Consider the following 24,374-nt stretch of genomic DNA (forward strand, 5'->3'; position numbering starts at 1 on the left):
TAAATCATTGGCAAATGCAGCAGCTTAGACAATCTAGATACAATCCAAAGCTACTATTTTGTGGTGTATTAATCTCTCATCAAATCCAGTCTAAATCTGCTCAACATATTAAGGATGATTATAATTATGTTCAAGAAAGGGCTGCAGCTTAGTTATTGGACATTTAACCATCAAATTAAAGTATCAAATTGCGGAGATATTTCACAAATTGAAGGTCAAACTCAACCTGAACGTGTAGGAAAGCTGTGATTAAGGAAGGATGTCAAACAGTCGTAAAAGGATGAAGAAGTAGAGCTAATTACAATTGTCTAACTGATAAAGAATACAGCTGGTCAACCATATGCGTTGCCTTCACTTCCACACATTCAAACACCACGTGTCCACGGGTAAAAAAACATTATGTAATCAAAGATAAGAATGATTATCTATAAAACAACTGAAACATCACTTATTTGTGACCAGAGAGAATAGTAAATAGCTGCAGCTTTTATCTCTGCAAGTTTAACGTCTTGCGCTGAGATAGGCAAACGTACAGCTAAGCTAGCTGAGGCATCACTGCAACAACATATGCCGACTGGATCCATCAGCATAAAGGAGTTTTGGTTTCATGCTATGCTTGCTGACTTGCTTCAACAAGTCATCTGCCCCTGCTCCACTTACTCTGGTAGAGAACATTACTTCCTTTAGTTGCTTCAGGTTCAAGATGCCGCTGACGCCACCCAGTTCGTTACACACCAGCTGCAGGGACTCGAGGCCTTCCATGGCATGCTCTTTCAGGACAATCTTGGGTACCTTAGGAACGTCGAAGCATAGACGCTGCAGAGTGCAGAACCAATGAGGTTCAAAAGTAAGTTGTTCAAACTCGAAGAAATCTCCGGTCAGCTTGAGAAACTGCTACTTTTTCAGGTGGCGTAGCTCCAGCAGGTCACGGCCCCCAAGATTAGTCTCGGAAAGGCACAGTTCCTCAAGGCTGTCTGATAATGGTAGAATGAACCGTGGCAATCTGGTCAGCTTTCCACATAGCTTGAGGGAGCGAAGCAAACACGGAGGTTCTATCTCAAGATTATCCAGGAAGTTAAGGGGGCGACCATGGAAATCTATTGTCAAAGAATGGAGAGGTGAGTTGCCATCTTTGACTTCCTTCTTAAGGCAGCTCTTTAAAGACTTCAGAAGATCTTTTGTCACCATCTCATTGGGCGCAGTCTGCCCACACAAGATTCTAACCTTACTCAACATGGGAATACGAGGCAATAACGTGACAAAATATGGGACTTCGTCGATGAGGAATCCTGCCAGAGTCTGCAGCTTGGAGCTCTCAATTGGAAAGTCATTTTTTCCTTCAAATAAATTACTTAATGGGTTTTCATTGGAGATGAATTTTGCCACTTTCTGCACCTTGGAGTTCTTGGGAAACATTATTTTGTTCTTCAAAATTATTTGGAACTTCCCGAACAAGTGAAGTAGCACCGGGAGTAGAATGACATCCATGGGAATTTTGTTTACCTTGGTGTCCCTTGTGTCAAGCGTCTCCAATGATCGCATATTCACAATATTCGCTGGAAGCATGGTCACATCTTGATTGCCTCTGATGCTCAGATATCTCAATACCGGTCGGCTGCAGACTGTATGAAGATGCTCGTTCTTCATGTTTCCACAATTTTCTAAAATCAGTACTCGCAGAAACATGTAGTTATTGAAGTCCATTAGAACTTTGCTTGCCTCCCCATGATATGTGAGCAGCCGGACATGAGTTGTACTAGCCTTCCCTCCAATCCTAGCAGATTCACTACTGCTATTCTTGAGATACAATCGAGTGATATCAGCTTGTGACAATGGTTCCACGTCCTGGCCCGGTCGAATATCAATCCTAGTGACATAATTCTCTTGGTGCCCTTTGTCATGAATAAACAGCGGCATCATACGGTTAACTCTAAACCTCTTCACCTGTCCACTGATACTAACCTCCACTGGCACGATGAAGTTTTGCTCTATCAGCTCAGTGAAACATTCATTTGCCAAGCCATCGACCGAAGATGATGGTGATGATGATATCAACCTTTCAGCCAACAATCGCCTGATCAGAGGTTTTCCCTTGATGACATGATCATTTATGACATGATTCTCGATGACAAGATTCTTGAAATATATATTTACTGACAGCAAGCAGGCCTTTGCATTAACACTCAGTCTGGTGTAGCTACGATTAACCACGTGCTTCATTCCTCGGAATGCTTCTATCTCGTTATTGTCCAGCAGGGAACCAATGTCGGTGCAAGCCTTCTCACACTCATCATAGTCCCAAGTTTTATTTAAGCTTCTCATATAATCGCCCATATTAGATATTGCAAGGGGAAGGAATTCACATGTCTCTAAGATCATCGTCATCAGACGATCTCTGTCTACATTCCGGGGAAACATCACTTTTTTCCCCAACAAATGCTTAGCAGAGTTCTTGTCAAGTGGCCGCATCTTGTAAACTGGACCATTCCCTTGGCAAATAGTATTGGTTACTCTGTTGCTTGCCGTGGTCACGATAATTCTGTTGCTTTTATTATTATCAGGGCAAGCACTTAGCACATTATTCCAGTAACCAGTTGTCTCAAGTCCATCAATTACGATAATGTACCTAATTACAAAAAAAATCAAATTAATTTAACTAGCCCATCAAGTCATGCTCTCGCACGAGCAATAATATTAGCAGATATAAGCATTAGTTACTGTTTAATATATCTGACTAATAAAAATTACTTATATTAAATTATATGTTTTCTCTTTGTTCATTTTCTAACACAATAAGCATAGTACATATTCTGTAGTCTACATCCAGTTATCATAAACTTATTAATTAATTTTTTTTTTTTTTTTTTGCAAGGGACTCATCTATATGTTTTTTTTATTCATATTCATAGTTTTTATTTGCATGACACCTCTGTATATCTTCAATATATAATTAGTTGAAACCTAGCATTGATTATGGTGGTTCTTGTTGCAGCATATATCTTATGAGGTCATGAATCTAAATTTTGATATTCTTTTTTAATTTTATTCTTATTGATTGCTATAGTTCTTTGTCCTCAAGTTATGTTGAAACCCTTGTGATTATTGTATATTTTATAGACTTTTCTTTTTTTACTTTTTAAAAAGGAGGATTTTAGGTCATTGACTACATTCCTATATATTACAATAGCATAAGCAATAATTGAAATCTGCACCATATCATTTAAGATAAGTGGTAAAGTTTGAACCGAGATCTCAGATGACGAGGTAGCAGTGCTAACATCAAGAGTATTTTAATACTTAAGCCTTGTAATGGTCAACTATTTGAATCTTAAAGGCCGAGAAATTATAACCACCAGTGTCATCCCCGACTTCTCAAGATGATTCTGTTTTTGAAGCAAGAAATTATATGTGCAGTAATGGTTATACTATCAATACATATGAGATAAATGTTTTAGTTAAAATGTATGAATATATCTAAAGTAACAACCTATATAAATCATATGTCACGGTTAGTAAAATGGTTTTTAAATAATTTTTCAGTATCATTAGTATATGAATTATTAAAAAAAATATTTTTATATGATGAATCAGAACATATATATTTATCGATCACACACGCTGGCGAGATGTCTATGTTTACTTTAGTCAAATTTTATTATATTAATAAAGATAGAAGTGGAAATGTAGAAACATATATATGTTTTATGATTATTTAACAATTTTTTGTAATAAAATGTCGGTGTTTTGAGAACCGACGAGTAAATTTAGCGTCGCGCTACCCAAGGGAATCAATGGCTAGAACTCGAGACACAAGGAATTATACTGGTTCGGGACGAAGCCCTACGTCCAGTGCCGGAGACTACGAGTACGTATTCCTCAAGTTCAAGTGCTCCAAACGGCTTACAACAGGGGGTATGCAAGCTAGGGTTCTACAGGTAGAAAGATAGAGGCAGGGGAAATCGATCCTCTAGGAAAAAGGCCTGGCTCCCCTTATATAGCCACGTGGGCTAGGTAATTACATGCAGAAGTGTAAGGTTCTCCTGACCCAAGTGGTCAGGAGCCCGAGGGAGGGAGAAGCTAGTAAGCTTGGTCAGCAATCCATCCTGTCTTGTCCCGGCTTCTATATGCATGTCTAGGCATGGTCGTCGAGGCCTTGCTCCCTACACCAAGGCATGGCCTACGGTGGCGGCACTGTGCCAGCCGTGGCGGTGCCATAGGAGTAGTGGTTGTTCACCAACTCTCCTCCACAGCATGAGCTCGTTGTAGTCATCGTGGACTCCGTCCTGGCGTCCGTTTCTTCAGGGAGAAGTCGTGATGTCATTATACGAGAAGAGTGGCTATCCATTGTGGGCTACCTACTCCCTGGGTCGCGACCCTGTTGCCCCGACCTCTCATGGTCGGGTCGGGGACATTGGATGTGGCCGGTTTGTGAGGAGCTGACTCCTAGTCGTGATTCCCATACCGTATTAATTAGGTGTGATCGTACGCCCGTCTATCAAGCTAGACGGGATTTGGACAATGCTGAGCCACGCGGGGTGACGTAGCCGAGTCCCGGTGTTGTCTTGTCTGTCAGTGGAGTGCTGCCCAAGATGACGCCGTGCCCCAGGACCTGGTGGTCAGAGGGGTGGTTGTCCTTCTCGTACCTGGTGGAGTGTGCGCGTGCCTGTCCTATTCGGGCATGTGCATTTAATGCATCCACCCACCTTCTGTCCTTTCCTAGAGGCTAAGGCCGGAGGTGGTCGAGGTCACCATGCGGTGCATGGTCGAGAGGCGGGAGAGGTCGAGACGGGCCTCGTACAGCTGGGGGACGAGAGATCGAGGCGGGCCACGGTTAGCTAGGCCATGGTCATCTAGGCCATCCTAAGCGACTCTCTTATCCGTGTCTTGGGGGTACCCGGTTATGTACCCCCGACAAAAAAATGTTGATAATTTAGATGTAGATTTGAGGGTATATTTAGGTTTTTAATAATGAGATAAGAATTTGAGTAGTTATGTAAATTATTGTATCATAATAGGGGGGAGTGGTAATTAGATAAAGATTACTTTAGATCATGTTCATAATGGCATAGGTGGGTAATTTGAATATAGAGTTAATAGATACTTTATGTTATTTTACACAATTGCAGAGATGAGTAATTATTTACAAAATAGAATAGATCCAACAACAATTATTATCAATGGTGATTAGATTCTACTAAAATGATGGTCAGATATTTCTCAATTTTGTGGGAATTTTTAGGATCTACATTTTAATTTCCTGCCATGCCTCGAGAGCATTAACGTGGAGACTCCACTGGGGACTATAGTTAGACTTTCTAGTATTTATATTTTCTTCCTAACATGATATGTATTCAGTTAAAATCTAATCTTAAAATATATAGGCCCTTGTTGCATCCCTTTCGCTAACTTACAAATCTATAATTTAGCTTACAACTTTTAATCTAGTTACTATAATTTTTTATTTATTAGAGAAAAGTTTATGTCCTAGTAGCATTGTTTTTCACATGTTAAGTTGAAACTTAGTTTGCACCTTGGCACTAAATTTTTTTAATTTGTTATATCACAAGATTATAAGTGTAGTGGTATTGTTTTATCTATCACAAAGTACTTCAAATTATATTATTGATATGACATAGTGTTTCGTTTAAAATATATAAATTTGTTTCTAATAACAACTTATGATGTTATTATAATAGAGTATTAATATAAATTGAAGTGTTCGGCGATTTTGCTTTGTGGTTTGTTAAGTAAACATTTTTCCATGCTTTATAAGCTAAATATTTATCAAAATTTATACATGTTTACTCAGACTACATTGTGAAACATAGTGTTGACGGTAGTTAAGGTCAATCACAAACCGTCAATCTACCATGCAAAAATGACTAAAATGGATCACCAACATAGACTTAGGGATTTAAACTGACAATTTCCATGAGTTTTGGTGAATCTGTGCTTTCAGCAGGATTTAATCAAAAAACTGTCAAAGAGGACCTATTGGTCAAAGGAAATCATAGAATTCCGCCACGTAAACTACGTGGGAAGACTCTAGGAGGCTCTCCACCGAAGCGGACCCCGAGCCACTAACATGTAGGACCGGCCGGTCCCACATGTAGATCGGCCAGTCTAGGGGGGCCACCAGTCAACCCCCGATGCTACGTCGGTTCTCCACCGCCTTAAGGATTGCATCTCCGCCATTTATTCAAGTCAGTTTGATCCGAGGGCTCAGGATTGACACTCCAGCCTATATATACCGACATGCACCCCCCCCCCCCCCCTCTAGGGCATGCCAAGTCAGATCCTGAGAGCTGAAAAGCCAGAAACCCTAATCCATATCTCCACCTGGAGCAGAGCTAGAAATCAAGAGAAGATTAATCCTCCATAGGATCTAGTCTTGTATTAGAGATAGAGAGATAGAGCATGAGGGAAGAGTTTGAAGGAAGTGCCAGCCTATCGGTGCTCTCTCTACGGCTTATACCCTGGCGGAATCAAGTTCTTCATGAGCTTGCTTCTGAGATTTCTCTGGTAATCGACTTCTAATTCAAGTAAGCATCTTGTTCATATTGTTTTTCAGGTTTGCGACTCTCTTTTGAGTACTTTAATCATTGTAGCTCCTAGGTTAAAGTAGTATTCGTAGTGTAAGCGTGGTGCTTAGACTCGGTTACTCGTGGATATACCCTATTTTTTGGATCAGTGGTAGCTCGCGATGGTGACTCTTATAGCCTCGTTGAATTTTTTGTAGTCCGCCTCCCATTAGTAGGCCTAGCAGGACCTTGTTACTATAGGAAACATACTATGCATGTGTTTTCTCTAGTAATATCCCCAAAATTAAACAATAGAAGATAAAGTTTACTGAAGTTAGAACTAGAAGACCTTAGCGGTCTCCTTTATACTCCTATTATCTAGCCTTGATTGTGAAGTTGGGTTAAGTTCAGACTTAGTTATTCTCATACACGTTTCCTCGAGTTCGATATAAAACTGGGTACTCAGTACCCGGTGAAGTGCTACATCGGTATAATATACGTGCGCTTGCGGATTCTTCTGTGTGCGTTAATTTATACCAACACATAGCATTGTGCTTTTAACGTCACAGTTGGAGAAGTGCTTAATTTACAAATATATTGTACTCTGTGGATATTGAATTATTTTTGTAACTTATATTAGAATTTACTTGTAGATATAGAGATATTTTTGTTTAGTTTCTATAATGGCTGAATTAGATACAAATATATGATACTTTATATTATCTTTCATAACAGTGTATATGGGTAGTTTGAATGCAAATTTAGGGGTTACTTTGCATTACCTTTCATAATGACAAAGATGGGTAAATTATAAAATCATTCATGGTATTTTACATTATTTTTTATAATGGTATAAATAGGTATTTTAGATTCAAAGTTAGAGGGTAATTTGAAATTATCTTTCATAATGGCAAAGGTAAATAATTTAGATGCAATGTTAGGGGGTTGTTTTGAATTATCTTTCATAATGCCAAAAGTGGGTTGTTTAGATACAAAATTTAGGGGTTATTTTGAATTATTTTTTATAATGGCAAAGCTTGGTAATTTATATACAAATGTGAGCGGATATTTTAAGTTATCTACAAATCTAGGGGTTTATTTTAAGATAACATCATAATGGCAAATGTGGGTAATTTAGATGCAAAATTAGAGGTTACTTTACGCATTATCTATAATCGCAAAGGAGCGTTTTTTCATAAATTGGAATCGATCACATGGCTATTATTGGTAATGATGATTAAAGTACTTAATATTACTAATTAGAGGCTCTAATGGATGCACCACGTTAATTCTCACCTGATATTCTAGAAAAAAAAAAAATCTTACTAATGCTCACAATAATCAAAAACATCTTTCCTTTAAATAATTTAGATGCAATGTTACTCAATTATTTTGAATTATCTTTCATAATGGCAAAAGTTGGTAATTTGGATACAAATTGAGGGGTTCTTTTGAATAATTTTTCTAATTTATATAATTTAGAGGGTTATTTTAAGTTATCTTTCATAACGACAAATATAGGTAGTTTAGATGCAAAATTAGGGAATTACTTTATGCATTTTCCATAATGGCAGATGTGGGTAATATTTTATAAATTTAAATAGAATGAATGGCTATTATTGGTGATAATGATTAAAGTACTTACTATTACTAATTACATTAATTTTCCCTGGAAACACTTGGAAAAAGATTAAATCCTAGAAATTCTCACAATAATGAGAAACACCTATCCTTTTAATAATTTAGATGCAATGTGGTTTATTTTGAATTATCTTTCACAATGGCAAAAGTATGTAATTTAGATACAAATTTGGGAGGTTATTTTGGATTTTTTTTCATAATGGTAGAGGTTGGTAAATAGAAATTTAGGGAGCTATTTTAAGTAGCTCATGTGAAGGGTTGAACTCTTGCAACATGTGTTTCTCTTAAATAAATGTACTAGCCTATATAGAATCATGGGTTTGTTATCTGTACAAGTCAATAGAGAAGGTAAAAGGACGCACCTCCCATTCAATAGTAAACCTCTCAAAATATCGATAAGCTGTGACATATTTTCTTCTCTAACATTTGTTTTGCCCAATTGACCAAGTATGTCCAGTAGCAAGCCCTTGCCGTTGTCATGGGATGCCATGGCCCAAGCCTTGTGTAGGAAATGTTCCATCTCTGTGAGTTGGTCGTACGCTGCTCTAGCAAGGATACTCTTCCCAGAGCCACCCGGGCCGGTGACCACCCTACGCTTCCTCGCTGTACCTTCACACAAGATCTGGACGAGCTCCGCCTCAGGTGCTTTGGTGTCAAGTGTCGGCCGCATCCTATAAACTGGACAATTCTTATGACAGGTGTCGGCTATTTCATCTTTTCTTGTGGTGACAATAATTCTGCTGCTCATGTTATCATCAGGGAAAGCACGTAACAAATCATCCCAGTACCTTGTGGTCTCAAGGCCATCAATTCCGATGATGTACCTAACACTACCGGAGACCGAGTGCCCCGACAATTACCGAGTGTCAAAAGTTGGGGCACTTGGAAAACAGTACTTACCGAGTGCCAACACTCGAAAAACATAAACACCCGGTAGTCGACCGCTTTACCGAGTCAGCACACTCGGTAACTTCAGACACTCGGTAAAACTACAAGTTTACTGAAGGGGCGCACTCGGTAAAAACAGCCACTCGGTATTGAGGTGCCACGTCACCTAGGATAGCAACCGTGCGCCAAACGGCGTCACGGCATGACATGTTTACCGAGTGTTATGAGCATACACTCGGCAAACATCACGGTAACAACAGCTCCGCCCATCAAGCGCTCATAGCAAATAAAAAAGACCGAAAATGTTTACCGAGTGTCACACTCGGTAGAAGTATTTGCACTCGGTAATAATAAAGTTTTACCGAGTGTAAGTGCACAATACTCGGTAAACACTATCTTTTACCGAGTGTATTGGCGCAACACTCGGTAAAATTCAACCAAATTTCTTGGTTTTCCCTTCATCCTTTTTCCTCTATCCACATATGATATTTAGTACTCCATTCCAAAATATAGTGTTTATTTCGATTTATTTACTATATTTCACAAAATTTTCATTCTTTATGAAAATTAGGTACATATCGTGTAAATTTAATTGTAATAATTAAAATCGAACTCGATAAATCACGAGATTGGAAGAATTAACATTGAAGCATACATCTATGTTATAGAAAAATTTTCATAACGTTTCGAAAGTATTTTTACATTCGTCGCTACCGAACCGGTACATCTCCCAAAGAGACGCTAAACATTCACAATGACGAGTAGGATTTCTATTAAGAGTGAAATTCAACATTATGATTTGAACTTGAAATTTTTTAGATAGTAAATAGATGACATGAAATAGTTCATGTGAAAGTTTGGTGAATTTTAGGATTAAATTGGCATTTTTTCTTTTTTCTTTTGCATGAAATAATGGATACTTTTACCGAGTGTGACCTCAAACACTCGGTAAAGGTTAGCCACGGCCCACCTGTCTGCCACAGTGGGCTGCCATGCTTCTGTTTACCGAGTGCCGTAGATCTGGACACTCGGTAAACATGTACCAGGCCCACATGTCATTGGGCTGCGGTGCTTCTGTTTACCGAGTGCCGTAGATCTGGGCACTCGGTAAACATGTACCAGGCCCACATGTCATTGGGCTGCGGTGCTTCTGTTTACCGAGTGCCGTAGATCTGGGCACTCGGTAAACATGTACCAGGCCCACATGTCATTGGGCTGCGGTGCTTGAGTTTACCGAGTGCCGTACATCTAGGCACTCGGTAAACAGAAGCATTCAACACTTAGCCGTTTCTCCCTCAAATCGTGCACAGACACACACACACCGCACACGCCCGTGCATCCCCGCCGCACCGCCGCCGTCCCCCGCGCCGGCGCCTCCCCGCCGTCGCCGGTGCCTCCCGACCGCCGCGGCCGCCTCCTCCCCTCCACGCCGTCGCCAGCGCCTCCCCGCTGTCGCCGGCGCCTCCCCACCGCCGCGGCCGCCTCCTCCCCTCCACCACCGCCGTCACCGGGCGGTCCCCCACAGCCGCCGCCACCGGGGGAGGGTGGTCACCCGCCGCCACCGCGGGACTGCATCAGTGAGTACTAGCGCCTCTCCTTACTGAATATTGTACGTCCTGACCATGCAAGGTCCTCAGTTTCCACATGTTTTCTTTCTTATAATCGTCAGACGTATTTATTTTGCTGGTGCTCCAAATTGGTGATTTGCTGGTTCTGATTTCACCGCGGCTGATAGAGTTGCAATCAGTAACATGATTATGCAAACGGGAAACGACTTTGGTGGTGAATTTTGGGGAAAACCTGTTCGCTGGGAGTCAGGGTGTCCTTATGATTTGCTGCTAACATATATGCTAGTCTTCTACAGTACTAAGTTGTGTCAACGCTACTATAGTACTTAAAAATCATCAAACCATGGTGGCAAAGTGGGCTGTGTTCTCTAATTGGGCCGGCTTTGGGTGGATCTGATCTCCATGTCCATGTGCCAGGCCGGCCCATGCTCCAAACTTCCTACTGTCTAAGACCAGACCTTTGTTCAGTGCCATTTTTTTTTGTTAAAAAAGAAAAAAATGATATTTTTTTAGCATAGTTAAGCATTAAAAAATTTCAGATGTTTTGCACTCTTACTGTGGTCCCAATGTAAATTAATTTCTAGAATCACTTTAAGTTAAACTATCTAAGTTTAGCTAACTTGATAGAATAGGTGCTTTTTTATTTTCTATAAATTTAGTTAAATTTAAATTACTCTTAACTTAAGATAACTCTAGAAGTTGATTTGATTTGGGAGAGCACATGTTTTCGGTTAATTATTTCCTGATGCCTGATGAAGTGATGGTGCTCTCCCCTGTGTACTATAGACCTGCTGAACCTGAAACCGGGCTCGCCGGACTACGCCCTCTTCGCCAACGCCTCCAAGAGTGAGTGCTCTCAACTCTGAGCCCTTCGTCTCACCCAATACCAATAACCCACTGGTACTCAGCTAAGTATCAACCGTCGTCACTCTTCTCCTGCAGTCACGCCATCAGCTAACCCGGCGAGCGACAGCACCGCCGGCAGCGGCTTCCAGCTTCAGGCTGGGATCCGCGGCAGCGTCGCGCTCGCCGTGATCTCTGCGATCGTCTCGTCAGTCTTCTGATCGATCTCCTCAAAGGAGAAGCGGCAGTTTTTACCCTTTAGTGCTGCGACACCGATAATAATTTTCATAAGCATACATGTTTATATATTGGTTGCCTTTCTGTCCAAAATATATGGAAATTATCCAATCTTTTGTTAATTTTTTTCCACATGATCCAGTCCAAGTTTCTCATGCTATCAACAAGTATGTACCTATCTCATCAACATGTATTCCACTTGCTAAATATATCACTCTTGTTGTCCAAAATCTTTGAACAATCTATTCATTAGTAACTAGGGCTTGTCATCGGTGATTTGTTTGTGGTAGTGTCATGCCACGTGACCTATAGTGCTGCGACAGAACCTAGCGCCCCTTTGTGTGCTAGCCACATGGTTGTGCTGCTAGGCGCGCGCTGGTGCTTGGGTATATGGTTGAGACACGCTACAAAACCTGCTGATGCTCGACCTCAATCTTCGATAAATCTTGCTAGTGATGTTTGTGGCTACAAAAAAATTGGTTCCATGTATTCCTCCATCTACAAGTGACATAGCGGCCTTTCAACCTTAGGTAAAATCTCATCATCATGAATGTCTCTTTATCATCTCATATGGTTTTTCTCTAGCACTACTACTCTATTGCTCTAAACTGCAATATCGTCTATATGTTAGGATGGATGACCGTCAGTGGATGTACACGGGCTATTAGAAGAGGGGTCAATACACAAATGAATGGATTGAGAAGGCCAATGATTTCATGACGAAGGCATTTGCAAACAGACGGCGACATGCCTGGTGTCCCTGTAGGAAGTGTAAGAACAAGGCAATGAAAACATATGAGGAGATGACTAAAGATCTTGTCAACAATGGATTTGTAGAGAACTATACCCGGTGGACCATGCATGGTGAACGCCATCGTGCGAGAGAAGAGGTCGTGAGACAACGGATCGAGGAGTTTGATTCTAAAGCCGGGGTGGCAGAAATGTTAAATGACCATGACATGGCTTTCAATGAAGGAAGTGCAGAGCAGGAGCCAGAGCAAACTGCAAAGGCATTTTACGCCATGTTGGATGCGGCACAACAACCCCTTCACGGGCGCACCAATGTTTCTAAACTGGATGCCATTGCACGTCTAATGGCTATGAAGTCCCAGTTTAGCTGGAGTAGAGAATCCTTCGATCAACTGTTGACAGTAGTTGGCACCCTACTTCTGGATGAACACGTTCTGCCAAAGAACACGTATGAGTCAAATAAAATCCTTCGTGCACTCAAGATATCGTACGAGCAGATACATGCTTGTCCGAACGGATGCATCTTATTCAGGGGAGAACATGCTGACGATAAGTACTGTCCGAAGTGTAAGGCATCTAGGTACATTGAGTTAGAATCTGGTGATGGTCGGAAGACGCAAACAAAAGTCGACGCAAAGATCCTGAGGTACCTTCCTTTCATACCGAGGATACAACGGCTTTTCATGAGCGAGGAATCCGCAAAACAGATGACGTGGCACAAAACTGGACACCGATACACTGACAAGATGATACATCCGTCCGATGGTGAATCATGGAAAAGCTTCGATCGGAAGCATACCGACAAAGCTGATGAGGCTCGTAATGTATGCATTGCATTGGCAACTGATGGGTTCAATCCTTATGGAATGGGTTCTTCACCATACACATGTTGGCCCGTATTCGTCATCCCTCTCAACCTCCCACCTGGCGTCGCCTTTCAACGGCAAAATATTTTCTTGTCACTTATAATTCCAGGACACCCGGGGGCTAATATGAGTGTGTACATGGAGCCTTTGATAGACGATTTGGTCCGTGCACGGGACGAAGGGGTAGTGACATACGACCGATTCACAAAGACAAACTTCAGAATGCATATTTGGTACCATTATTCCATGCATGACTTCCTGGCTTATGGGTTATTTTGTGGCTGGTGTGTTCACACGAAGATGTCATGCCCGATATGCAAGTCAGCTGTGGAGTTCTTTCGGTTGGAGAAGGGGGGCAAGTTTTCTTCGTTTGACAAACATCGACAATTCCTCCCTCTTGACCACCCATTCAGGAGAGACAAGAAGAACTTTCGAAAAGGTGTCACAGTGGAAGACTCTGCACCGGAAATGATGACAGGTGCCCAGGTTCTTGAGATGTTAGATGGCCTTGTGGTCGACAATGAAAAGGGGGGCTTCGTGGGATACGGAAAAGAGCATGCTTGGACACACAAGTCGTGCTTATGGAAGCTTCCTTACTTTAAGGACCTACTTCTTCCACATAACATTGATGTAATGCACACTGAAAAGAATTTTGCCGAGGCGGTCCTTCACACAATCATGGACTGGGAAAAGTCAAAGGACAATGTCAAGGCTAGATTGGATCAAGCAACGTTGTGCGATAGACCAAAGCTAAACATGTTGCCTCCCTTACGTAGGAAGTCATGGAAGAAGCCTAAGGCCGACTTCGTCCTAACGAGGGCCCAAAAGAAAGAAGTTCTTCAATGGTTCCAATCGTTGATGTTCCCTGACAGGTATGCAGCGAATTGGAGGAGGGGTGTGAACTTAAGTACCATGCGAATCATAGGGCTCAAGAGTCATGATTACCACATATGGATTGAGCGCCTTCTTCCGGTGATGGTTCGTGGCTATTTCCCTGATCACATCTGGTGAGTGATGGCAGAGTTGAGCATGTTCTTCCGCAAGCTATGTGCTAAGGAGATATCTCGGACCGAGATTGAAGAAATGGAAAGAATGGCCCCGGTGTTGCTCTGCAAGTTGGAGAAGATCTTTCCCCCCGGCTTCTTCAATCCGATGCAACATTTGCTCTTGCACCTACCATATGAGGCAAAAATGGGGGGCCCTGTGCATGCCCGTTGGTGCTATCCAATTGAGCAATGCCTAAAGGTTCTTAGAACAAAATGCAAAATTGAAGCTTCCTGTGCAGAGGCATCCATTGTGGAGGAGGTGTCATACTTCACAACAAGATACTATGTCGATAACCTTCCTAACGTGCATAATCCACCCCCTCATTACAATGCTGCCGACAATCAGTCGACCCTCAGCCTTTTCCGAGGGCAACTCGGAAGTGCAAGTGAACCTACCTTGAAGATGTTGAGCCTAGAAGAGTGGCGCTCTATCCAGTTGTATGTGTTGCGGAACCTTGAAGAGGTTGGCCCATACATTGCGTAAGTTTTACACAAACTTGTTTCTTTTCTTATCAATATTTCGCATGCACCCATCCAACCCTCTTGTTAACGGCCGTTACAGCAAATTTGTTCTCCTCTACCATCGTCCATCACGGAGGGAACCCACCGAAGCGGAAGTTGAAACCCTTCTAAGATATGGCGCGGGAGAATGAAATCCCACTTTTATTTGTTGGTTCAAGGAGGAGGTACTGTTCAATTTCATTTGTTGTTTGTACTTAACTCTCAACTCGACAAATATATAACGAATCATCCTACTTGAACTAGCAGGCCAAAACTGACGTGTCTATGAGTGCCGAGTTGAGGCAAGTTGCCAATGGATTTGAATTTAGGGTCAAGTCATTCTCTGTGTACGATGTCAATGGATATCGCTTTCACACAACTCGGCACGAGCAGAGTCGGCCGAATCGAAGAACCACAAATACCGGTGTTTTCACGCCAGGCACAGATGGGTTGGACTACTATGGAATAATTGAAGAAATATACAAACTCAAGTTTCCTGGTTGTGTACCTCTTCGTCCTGTCATATTCAAATGCCATTGGTTTGATCCCAAAGAAGTGATAAAGACCCCTGAGCTTGGGTTAGTTGAAGTTCTAAAGTCATCCGTCTTGCTAGGAGACGACGTGTACATTGTGGCCCAACAGGCCACGCAAGTTTATTATCTCTCATACCCGTGCCAAACCAAAGACTGTCTTAAGGCGTATGATGTTGTGTACAAGGTATCGCCGCATGGTAAAGTACCCGTCCCAAACGATGATGATTATAACATCGATGCAAACACATATGACGGAGAGTTCTTTCAAGAAGAAGGATTAGAAGGGAGTTTTGAGATTGTCTTAGATGTAGATCTCGCAATGGAAGTAGACAATGATACGGTCATTGTTGACGGGGATGATGGAGAGGAGGTTCACAACGCGAAGGACTTGTTATTACTTGAGCAGCACCATTCAGGCAGTGTCGCTAGTGATGAGACTTTGAGAGATGATCATAATTACGTCGACAATAGCGATGATGAGATTTTTGGCCCATCTATCGATGATCTTGATGATTATTTCTAGTACATGTAAGATCTGTAGTACTTATGGCAATTTTATACATGTATGATACATTTACTTATTTTGCATCTCTTTTATACATGTATGATACATTTACTTATTTTGCATCTCTTTTATACATGTATGATACATTTACTTTTGTATATGCGTACTGATAGTTTATTCCTTTTGTTGCAGGTGATTGATGGTGGGCGGTGGAATCAGGAAGATTAGGTCGGTTATGACCTTACTGGCTGGTGGTGAGGGGTCCAGCCAGGGTGGAGGAGGAGGGCGTGCACAGACTGAGGGTGGAGGGCGTGCCCAGGGAGGAGGAGAGGACGACGACAAGGGTGTGCCCAGGGAGGTGGAGCCTAGGGTGGAGGTGGAGCCTAGGGTGGAGGTGGAGCCCAGGGTGGAGGAGGAGGACGGCAACGACGAGGGCGTCGAGAGCCGACACCTCCTCCATAGGACGACGATGACGAGTTCGTAGCGGCCACGGAGGAGGAGGAGGAGGAGGAGGAGGAGACCAGGGAGGAGATAGCGGAGGCGGTGGAGGAGGCACGGAGGGAGGATGAGGCCGAGCGGGCTGAGCGTGAGGAGGATGCCGACTTGCTGGCAGAGGAAAATGGGGTGCCTACGGTTTGGCTGCGAGGGTCGTCGCGCCTCCTAGACTTACCCATACAGAGACGGCCAGTGATTCGACCCTCCAGAACTAAGTAAGTAATTTTTGCATGTTAACACTACTTCACAAGTTTTTAAGTTATAACAGAAACTAATATTCAATCTCAATAACTTTGTGCAGGGATTGGGAAATGGTGATCCCAGGGAGTCACTCTCGCCGAGTAAACGGGATCCTGGGTCTTCTGTGCAGGGCAAACTACCCTGGGATGGTGAGGATCGATGGTGTTGTGCAGCCCGCCATGAAGTGGTCCCACTGGCACGCCGCTAGCGATCAGACTGATCGAGTTGGCAGGTGTTATAATAGCAAGGCCGACCGGGTGATGAAAGAGTTGTGGGTACGTGTTCATCGCACTATGCTGATAATAAAATCATATTAATTGTATATTACTGACTGTATTTGCTTGTAGGATTACTACACCTTGGCGGAGGGAGTATGTAGAGATGACGCGGATGACGTGGTGAACAGAGTCTGTGTTCACCGAGTGCAGGACCTCTTCTACGAGACAAAGCTCCTGTGTAGAAGAATTTACCATGCCCGCAGAGGACACAGAGTCACCAGAGCACAGGCAGTGCACCTGCCCCTGACTAAGGAGCAATACTTGACGGTAAACATGAGATTACATCGTCTGCAATTAATTGCACTGAAATTGATTTATGATTTGTCATGTGCTCGTGTATGTGCAGGTGCCTCCTGCTTGGTGTGCGGGGATGGACAACTGCTGGGAGGCCATTGTGGACAAGTGGTTGAGTGAGGAGTACGAGCAATATCACGACGTACGCTCACGTTGCCGTGCGATGATGCAGGGTTCCTCGCACAAACAAGGCCCCACTACCCTCAAGGAATATGCAGCCAGATATGTACGCGGATTTCATTTCGTTGTTGCTATGCTAACTTCTGAATGCATAATATCTTATTGTTGTGCTTCTTCCTGCAAATGCGGTTCCACCCTGGCCAGGAGTGCGCCTTGTTCAAGGCATATGCCTTGGCACACAAGGGCAAGGCAAAGGACCCCGACCTCGTCTACAACGCGGAGGACCCGCCCGAGGCATACAGCAACCCGAGCGTGCACAGGCGCCTCAGCGAGTACACGGCGATGCCGAGAGAGATCCATGGGTCAGAATTTGATCCGAGCACCGCTGACCTCGAGGGTGACATCGTCATGAGGTTGGGACCAGGTAAGCCACACGGGCGGTACTATATGGGCAACAGCACCATAGACACGGCCAACACTCAGACACTCGCCCAGATTAGAGCCCGGAGCACGAGTTCGAATCCGGCCATACGCCCACGCTCATAGCCCCAGGTGGTAGCACTCTAGGTTAGTTCTGTTGCATTCGTTGTCCATTCATTTTCTACTCGTTCTTATTTGTATTCTAACTATGTGATAAATAATTGTAGGCCCAGATTGAAGCCCTGCAGGAGTCACAGCAGGCCTCACAGAGCCAGCTTCAGACCCTCGAGATGTCGCACTAGGCCGAGTTGGCACAGGAGAGGGCGCGAGTGCAGGCCCAGCTTGAGGCCTTCCAGCAGGCGCACAAGGACTGGTACGAGTACATGGCCCGTTTTTCTCAGAGCATGGGCCAGCCTCCACCGCCTCCGCCGCCGCCGATGATACCGTTGGTGCCTCCACCTCCGCGCGACGGCACTCCTGTGAGTCACTTAGATGCACTCTTCACTTTCGTGTAATATAGAGCTACCTTCGACTTATACCTTAGTTTGACCTACCATAGCTTAGACCTTAGAATTTGCTTTGATCCAGATAACTCACATGTGCAATCTCATTCTAGGGACCTTCTACAGCTGGATCGAACAACGATATGCAGGGTGATCAAGACCTGGACTTGACTCCGTTTCTCCGCAGGCCTCCGACCATGTGACAGGCCATCCGACCTTGTTTGATGGGTTTGTATGTTGAACTATGGACTTGGTTGAACTTTGTGGACTTTGGACATATGTTGATGGTGTTTGTGGACTTTGCATGGTGCTTGTCGACATATGTTGGTTATTGTGAGTGGATGTGACATTTGTGGACATATATGTGATATATATTGCCTATCTGTCATGTTATTATAATTTCCTGTGATTTTGTTGCTTATTGTGACTGGATATGCACTGAAACAAATAAAAAAAATTCTGTGGACATATTTTATCGAGTGTAGCACTCGGTAAAACAGAGATTCTGTCAGTTTTACCGAGTGTAGCACTCGGTAAAACAGCGAACAGAACCAAATTGGTTCTGATTCTGTGAATTTTGCCGAGTGTGCCATTTTTTACCGAGTGCCGCGTCCCCACTCGGAAATATTTGACTACTTTTTACCGAGTGCGAACACTCGGTAAACATTATTCCTGAAGTTTATTTGCGGAATTGTTTTAATCACGAAAATGGTTATTCTTTTACCGAGTGTTAGGAGCTACACTCGGTAAACATTATTCAAAACATTTATTTGCGGAATTGTTTTAATCACGAAATGCTAATTTATTTACCGAGTGCTGCTAGTGACACTCGGTAAACGTCGCCGTTAACGGTCAGTTTGGAGGCTGACGACCGTCAAGTCATAATTATTTACCGAGTGTCATTGTAGCACTCGGTAACTCTCTGCTCCGAGTGCGCCGATATTAGACACTCGGTAAAATAACTTCACCGAGTCGTTGTTTGCCGAGTCCACTTTACCGAGTGTGGCACTCGGTAAAGAGTTTGCCGAGTGTGTAGCACTATTTGCCGAGTGTTACTCACACTCGGTAAATACACAGTATCCCGTAGTGTAATTAGAAAATGGAATCGAATTAAATTGAATCCTCCACAGTTTTTTTTGAAGCACTTAGCCCCATTCGTGGTATCTTACTAATACTAATTAGAGGCTCTAATGGAGGCACCATATTAATTTTCACTAGACGTGTTAGGAAAAAGATAAATCCTAGAAATTTTCAAAATAATCAAAGACATGTGGTCTCTAATATGATAGACTCTAATCATCACCACTAACAATAGACATTGGATCTATTCTAATTTATAAAAAAATACCTACCTCTGCCATTATGAAAAATACATAAAGTAACCCCTAATTTTACATCTAAATTGCCCGTCTTTGTCGTTATAAAAGATAATTTAAAATAACTCCCTAGATCTGTAGATAAATTACCTGCCTCTGCGACTTTGAAAATAATTCAAAATAATCCCTTATATTTGCATCTAATTATCCACCTTTGCCATTATTGAAGATAATTCAAAATAACCTCTTATATTTGCATCTAATTATCCACATGTATACATTAGTATAAATATTTATTTTAATAACTTATGAAGTATGCAAAAATGTTCACTTAACAAACCATGTAGCAGTGACACTGACAATTCATTTTAATTTAATACTCCATGATAATAAACATCATAAGCTATTATTTTAAATAAGTTTATACAGTTTGATTGAAACATTATGTCATTATCAACATTAGTAATTTAATTTTGAGCACTCTATGATATATAAAACAAAACTACACACACATAATCCTATGATATAACAAATTCAACATGTTCGGCACTGGGGTGCAAGCTAAGTTTCAAATTAACATGTGGTAAAAATACTATTAGGACCTAGAATTTTTTTAATAAAAGACAATTTTTGAATAAGAGATAAAGAACACTTGAATTTCTACTTAACATGTGAAAAATTACAACAACTTGATTAAGCTAAACTATAGATTTATGAAGTCACAAAAAGGGATGCAACAAGATTTTATATATCTTAAGATTTGGTTTCAACTAAATATATGTCACATTAGAAAAAAAAAGATAAATACTAGAAATTCTAACTAGAGGTCCTAATAGAGCCTGCATGTTAATCCTCACAAGGTCTAATAGGAAAACAAAAGAAGATCTTAGAAATTCTCAAAAAATTAGAAATATCTGACTATCATTTCGGTATAACCTAATCACCATTGATAATAATAGATATTGAATCTATTCACTAATTAACAATCTTTGCTATTGTGTAAAACAATATAAAGTAACCCATGATTCTATATATCTATTACGAAACATGATTTAAAGTAGATCTAAATTTGCATCTAATTACCCAGGTCCTCTTATTATGATCGATAATTTGTGCATTACTTAATTTTCATCTCATTATTAGAAATTTTTAATACCCCCTTAAATCTACATCGAAATTATCAACATCTTCTATTACAAGAAAATTGTTTAGATAACCATAGAGCATAATATGTTTATAATTAACCACCTCTATCAATACTAATATAGTAAGATTTGATTAAAGTAAACATACACATTGTGTGAGCATGCATGAGAAACAAATATATATGTTATGTTTCATCATATAAAAAATATTTCCTTAACAACTCATATACTTATGATACTAACAAATTGTTTAAAACCATATTAGTAACCATGACATATATTTTATATAGGTTGTTATTTTATATATATTTATATATATTAACTAAAATGTTTGGCACGTCTATATTGGTAGTTTAACCATAACTTTAAATATAATTTCTTGATAGGAAATTCAATCATCTTGACAAGTGTGGGAGACCACTAATATATACAATGCAGGTGGCATTCATTATATTGGTAGGCATTGTTAGCATGCATGTTCTCTGTATGTGATTGTGATACTAGTGGGTCAGTCTTGCACACATGGAGGTGTCACGTTTATTTTCATACATTTTTAGATTCAAATATGTCATCGTAACGTGCCCACCAATTACGAAAGGTTTTGTGACCTACAAGAGTCTCAATAGCCACTACTAGAGAACAGATTTTAGAACGATGTCCCAATTTGGCATTAGCCTCGGCATTTTTTGCCCCCGGGACTAGAAGGCCTTTAGTCCCGGTTGATGTCTCCAACCAAGACTAAAGGTCCTTGCCCAACGGCTAAACCGGGACTAAAAGTCCTTCAACCTTTAGTCCCGGTTGGTAATACCAACCCAGACTAAAGATAGACCCTTTAGTCCCGGTTGGTAACACCAACTTGGACTAAAGGTCCCCGGATGGGTTAGTTCAAAAGGAAAGCATCTCATCCATTGTTAGATGTGTTGTGTAGGTGGGGTGGTAAGCTACGCGCGAGGCAGTGCATGAGGTCTTGGGTTCGAATCTCACAGGGCGCAGCGGTGGGAGGCATTAATTTTTTTTAAAGCTGGGAGGATCTTTAGTCCCAGTTGTGGCAAACCGGGACTAAAGAACAACACCTTTAGCCCTGGATTGCTAGTCCCGGTTGGGAAACCGGGAGTAGAGCTAGTTCCCAACCGGGACTAGATCTCATTTCTGTAGTAGTGAGCACTTCAAATACTGGGTTCGACTCTCCGTATGAGCGAATAGTCAGGGATTTAACGACCTTGTGCATTTAGTGGTAGACGACGTTTTTCCATCAACAATTACGAAAGGTTTTGTGACCTACAAGAGTCTCGGTAGCACTTCAAGTACTGGGTTCGACTCTCCGTATGAGCGAATAGTCAGGGATTTAACGACCTTGTGCATTTAGTGGTAGGCGACTTTTTTCCATCAACAGTCAGGCGCATGTGGTGACTTTGTCAATCTCAATCTCAAGGATTTGCTGACTCTGTCTTCGAAGAAGCTCATAGAGTAGGGTTTGCGTGCGTGCGTGCGTTCATAGGGTTGAGTGTGCATGTATAGAAAAGATTAATCTATATATAAAGTGGAAGAAATTAAAAGGGCAATATAAAATAAGGGGGACAGGACAGGGATGACACACACCTCTTGTTCTTGAGGAAATCTCTCAGGATTTGTGCAAGCCGGATAAATTTCCCGCGTTGCCTTTGTTGGCCCAGTCGATCGATCATGTCCTTGAGGAGCCTCTTGCGCTGCTTTTGTTGGCCTAGTCCATCGATCATGTCCTTGAGGAGCCTCTTGCCATCGTCGTCGTTGGAGGACGCCGTGACCCAAACCTTGCATGTGAACTCTTCCTTGGACTGGACATTCTCGTACGCCGCTCTGGCAAGTTCACTGTCCGGGCTTGCGATGGCGACCACTCTGAGCAGCGTCGCGCTGCTCATGCTCAACATCCGGACGAGCTCCTTCCTGGGTGCATCCAAGCCTATTGGTTCAGCCTCGTTATCATGGCAGAAGTATTTCTCCTCGTCTTTCCTTGTGGTCTGGCAAGGCTGCTGTCCCCGTGAGAATGGCAGGAAGGCGTCCGCCCTCTTCTTAGCACTGTCGCTGAGATTCTCGATCTCCTTAAGATAGCTGCGAATTTTCCTTCCGGGGCCGACTACCCGCTTGCCCTTGTCCACCAGCTTCTCCGCGACACGCGCACCGATCCCTTCAAAGTGCCCGCCGGTCTGGCCTGTAAACTCCAGGTCGTAAAGCTCCATGACATCCTCGATTCTTATCTTTATGCACCTGAGGTTGTTCATCCAGCTGAGGATGCCTTGCTGTTCCGCGTTCTCGGAACCTCTACGGAGGGCCTCTTTTATGGATTCCAGGTCGCCTTGGATGGACCTGACGCCGTCGGAAATCTTATGCTTGCCATGCTCTTTGTAAGATGCCTTGAGCTTGCTGAGGAGACTCAGGGATGCATCTACTCAGGGATGCATCTACCAGACTAATAGCAGAGCTAACAACATCCATCTGCGGTGCACTTAAAGCTAGTAGCACCTAGGATATTGGAGGTGATCGATTGTGGTGAGGTGGTCTGCAGAGGCGATTTAGCTAGGCTTGGCCAAGAGGCCAGATCGAGCAAGAGCTCGATTTCATTTCTTGCCAGTGAGAGGCGATAGATCTACTTACTAGTAGCTAAGAGATCTCTGGAGGGTGGACCGTGGGGCGGGGAGAGCCGACGACCTGCACAGAAGACCAGTCACTGTACGTCCTTCTCCTAATAATGCCATGTGCCAACAGCCAAGCATTTGGATTTTGTGTTTCCAATTTTTGTCAATCACAAGGTGCCAAGTGCATTTGTGGGTATATAGATCCGCATTTTTCTTATTTGGCACAGCTTCACCAATAATTTCATGAGCTATTGTGAGCTGTTTTTTCCATGCTCTCGCAAAGGAATAGAGAGAGGTGAAGCTAAAAAAAGTAGTTTTTCTATTGTGAGCTGTCCTTCTCCTAATAATGCATGTGCCAACTGGTGAGCATTTGGATTTTGTGTTCCAATTTTTGCCAGTCACAAGTCACAAGGTGCTAAGTGCATTTGTGGGCTTACAGATCTGCATTTAAATTGTTCTTCAGGTGCCTACGTGCAAAAAGAAAAAGTTCGAAAACTCTGTGCGTTGGTCCCCAAGTATCTACATAGGACAGTATTGTACAACTTGACACTTGCTCGGTTACTTCTGTGACAAATACGCGTGATGTCTAGGACAGCTCCGTGCTTCCTCTCGCTACAAATAAATTGTGTTCACATCATCTTCATAACACACGGCTTTGACTAGTAGTACCTTCTGAATATTATCTTAGCATTTGACTCAAAAACGTAGCACCCCCCCCCCCCCCCCCCAAACTATCAAAACCTAGAAGGTACCACATTAATCGGAGAAGATAAAATCAAGGTGCCCATATAGATTTTGATAAATTATGCATGCTACCATTACACAAATAAGGTCATGTTTGGTTGAGCTGTGGCTTTTACAAAAGCTGCTGTGACTTTTGCAAAAGCTGCAATGGAAAAACTGTTGTGGGATAGTTGAAAAACCGTTTGGTTGAACAGCTGTGGCTTTTGCAAAAAACTTCTCTCACTAAAGCGTGGGGCCCACATGTCATGCACACAGATTGGATCTTCTTCCTCCTCTCGCAAGAGCTAGCCACATTGGGATGGTCATGC

The 24,374-nt window shown here is 42.3% G+C and overlaps 1 protein-coding gene across 1 annotated transcript; it reads right to left on the minus strand.

Moving 5' to 3' along the window:
- Positions 1-249: 249 nt before the first annotated feature.
- LOC136485467 (disease resistance protein RGA4-like) lies at positions 250-23,382 on the minus strand. Its single transcript, XM_066482343.1, has 2 exons — positions 22,310-23,382; positions 250-2,626 (listed from the first exon to the last, which is right to left on the minus strand). Exons 1-2 carry the CDS (start codon positions 22,966-22,968, stop codon positions 895-897), a joined length of 2,391 nt encoding a protein of 796 aa, XP_066338440.1. The 5' UTR covers positions 22,969-23,382; the 3' UTR covers positions 250-894.
- Between the last annotated feature and the right edge of the window lie 992 nt (positions 23,383-24,374).

The sequence above is a fragment of the Miscanthus floridulus genome, chromosome 10 (genome assembly GCF_019320115.1).
Source record: "Miscanthus floridulus cultivar M001 chromosome 10, ASM1932011v1, whole genome shotgun sequence".
Taxonomy (NCBI): Eukaryota; Viridiplantae; Streptophyta; class Magnoliopsida; order Poales; family Poaceae; genus Miscanthus; species Miscanthus floridulus.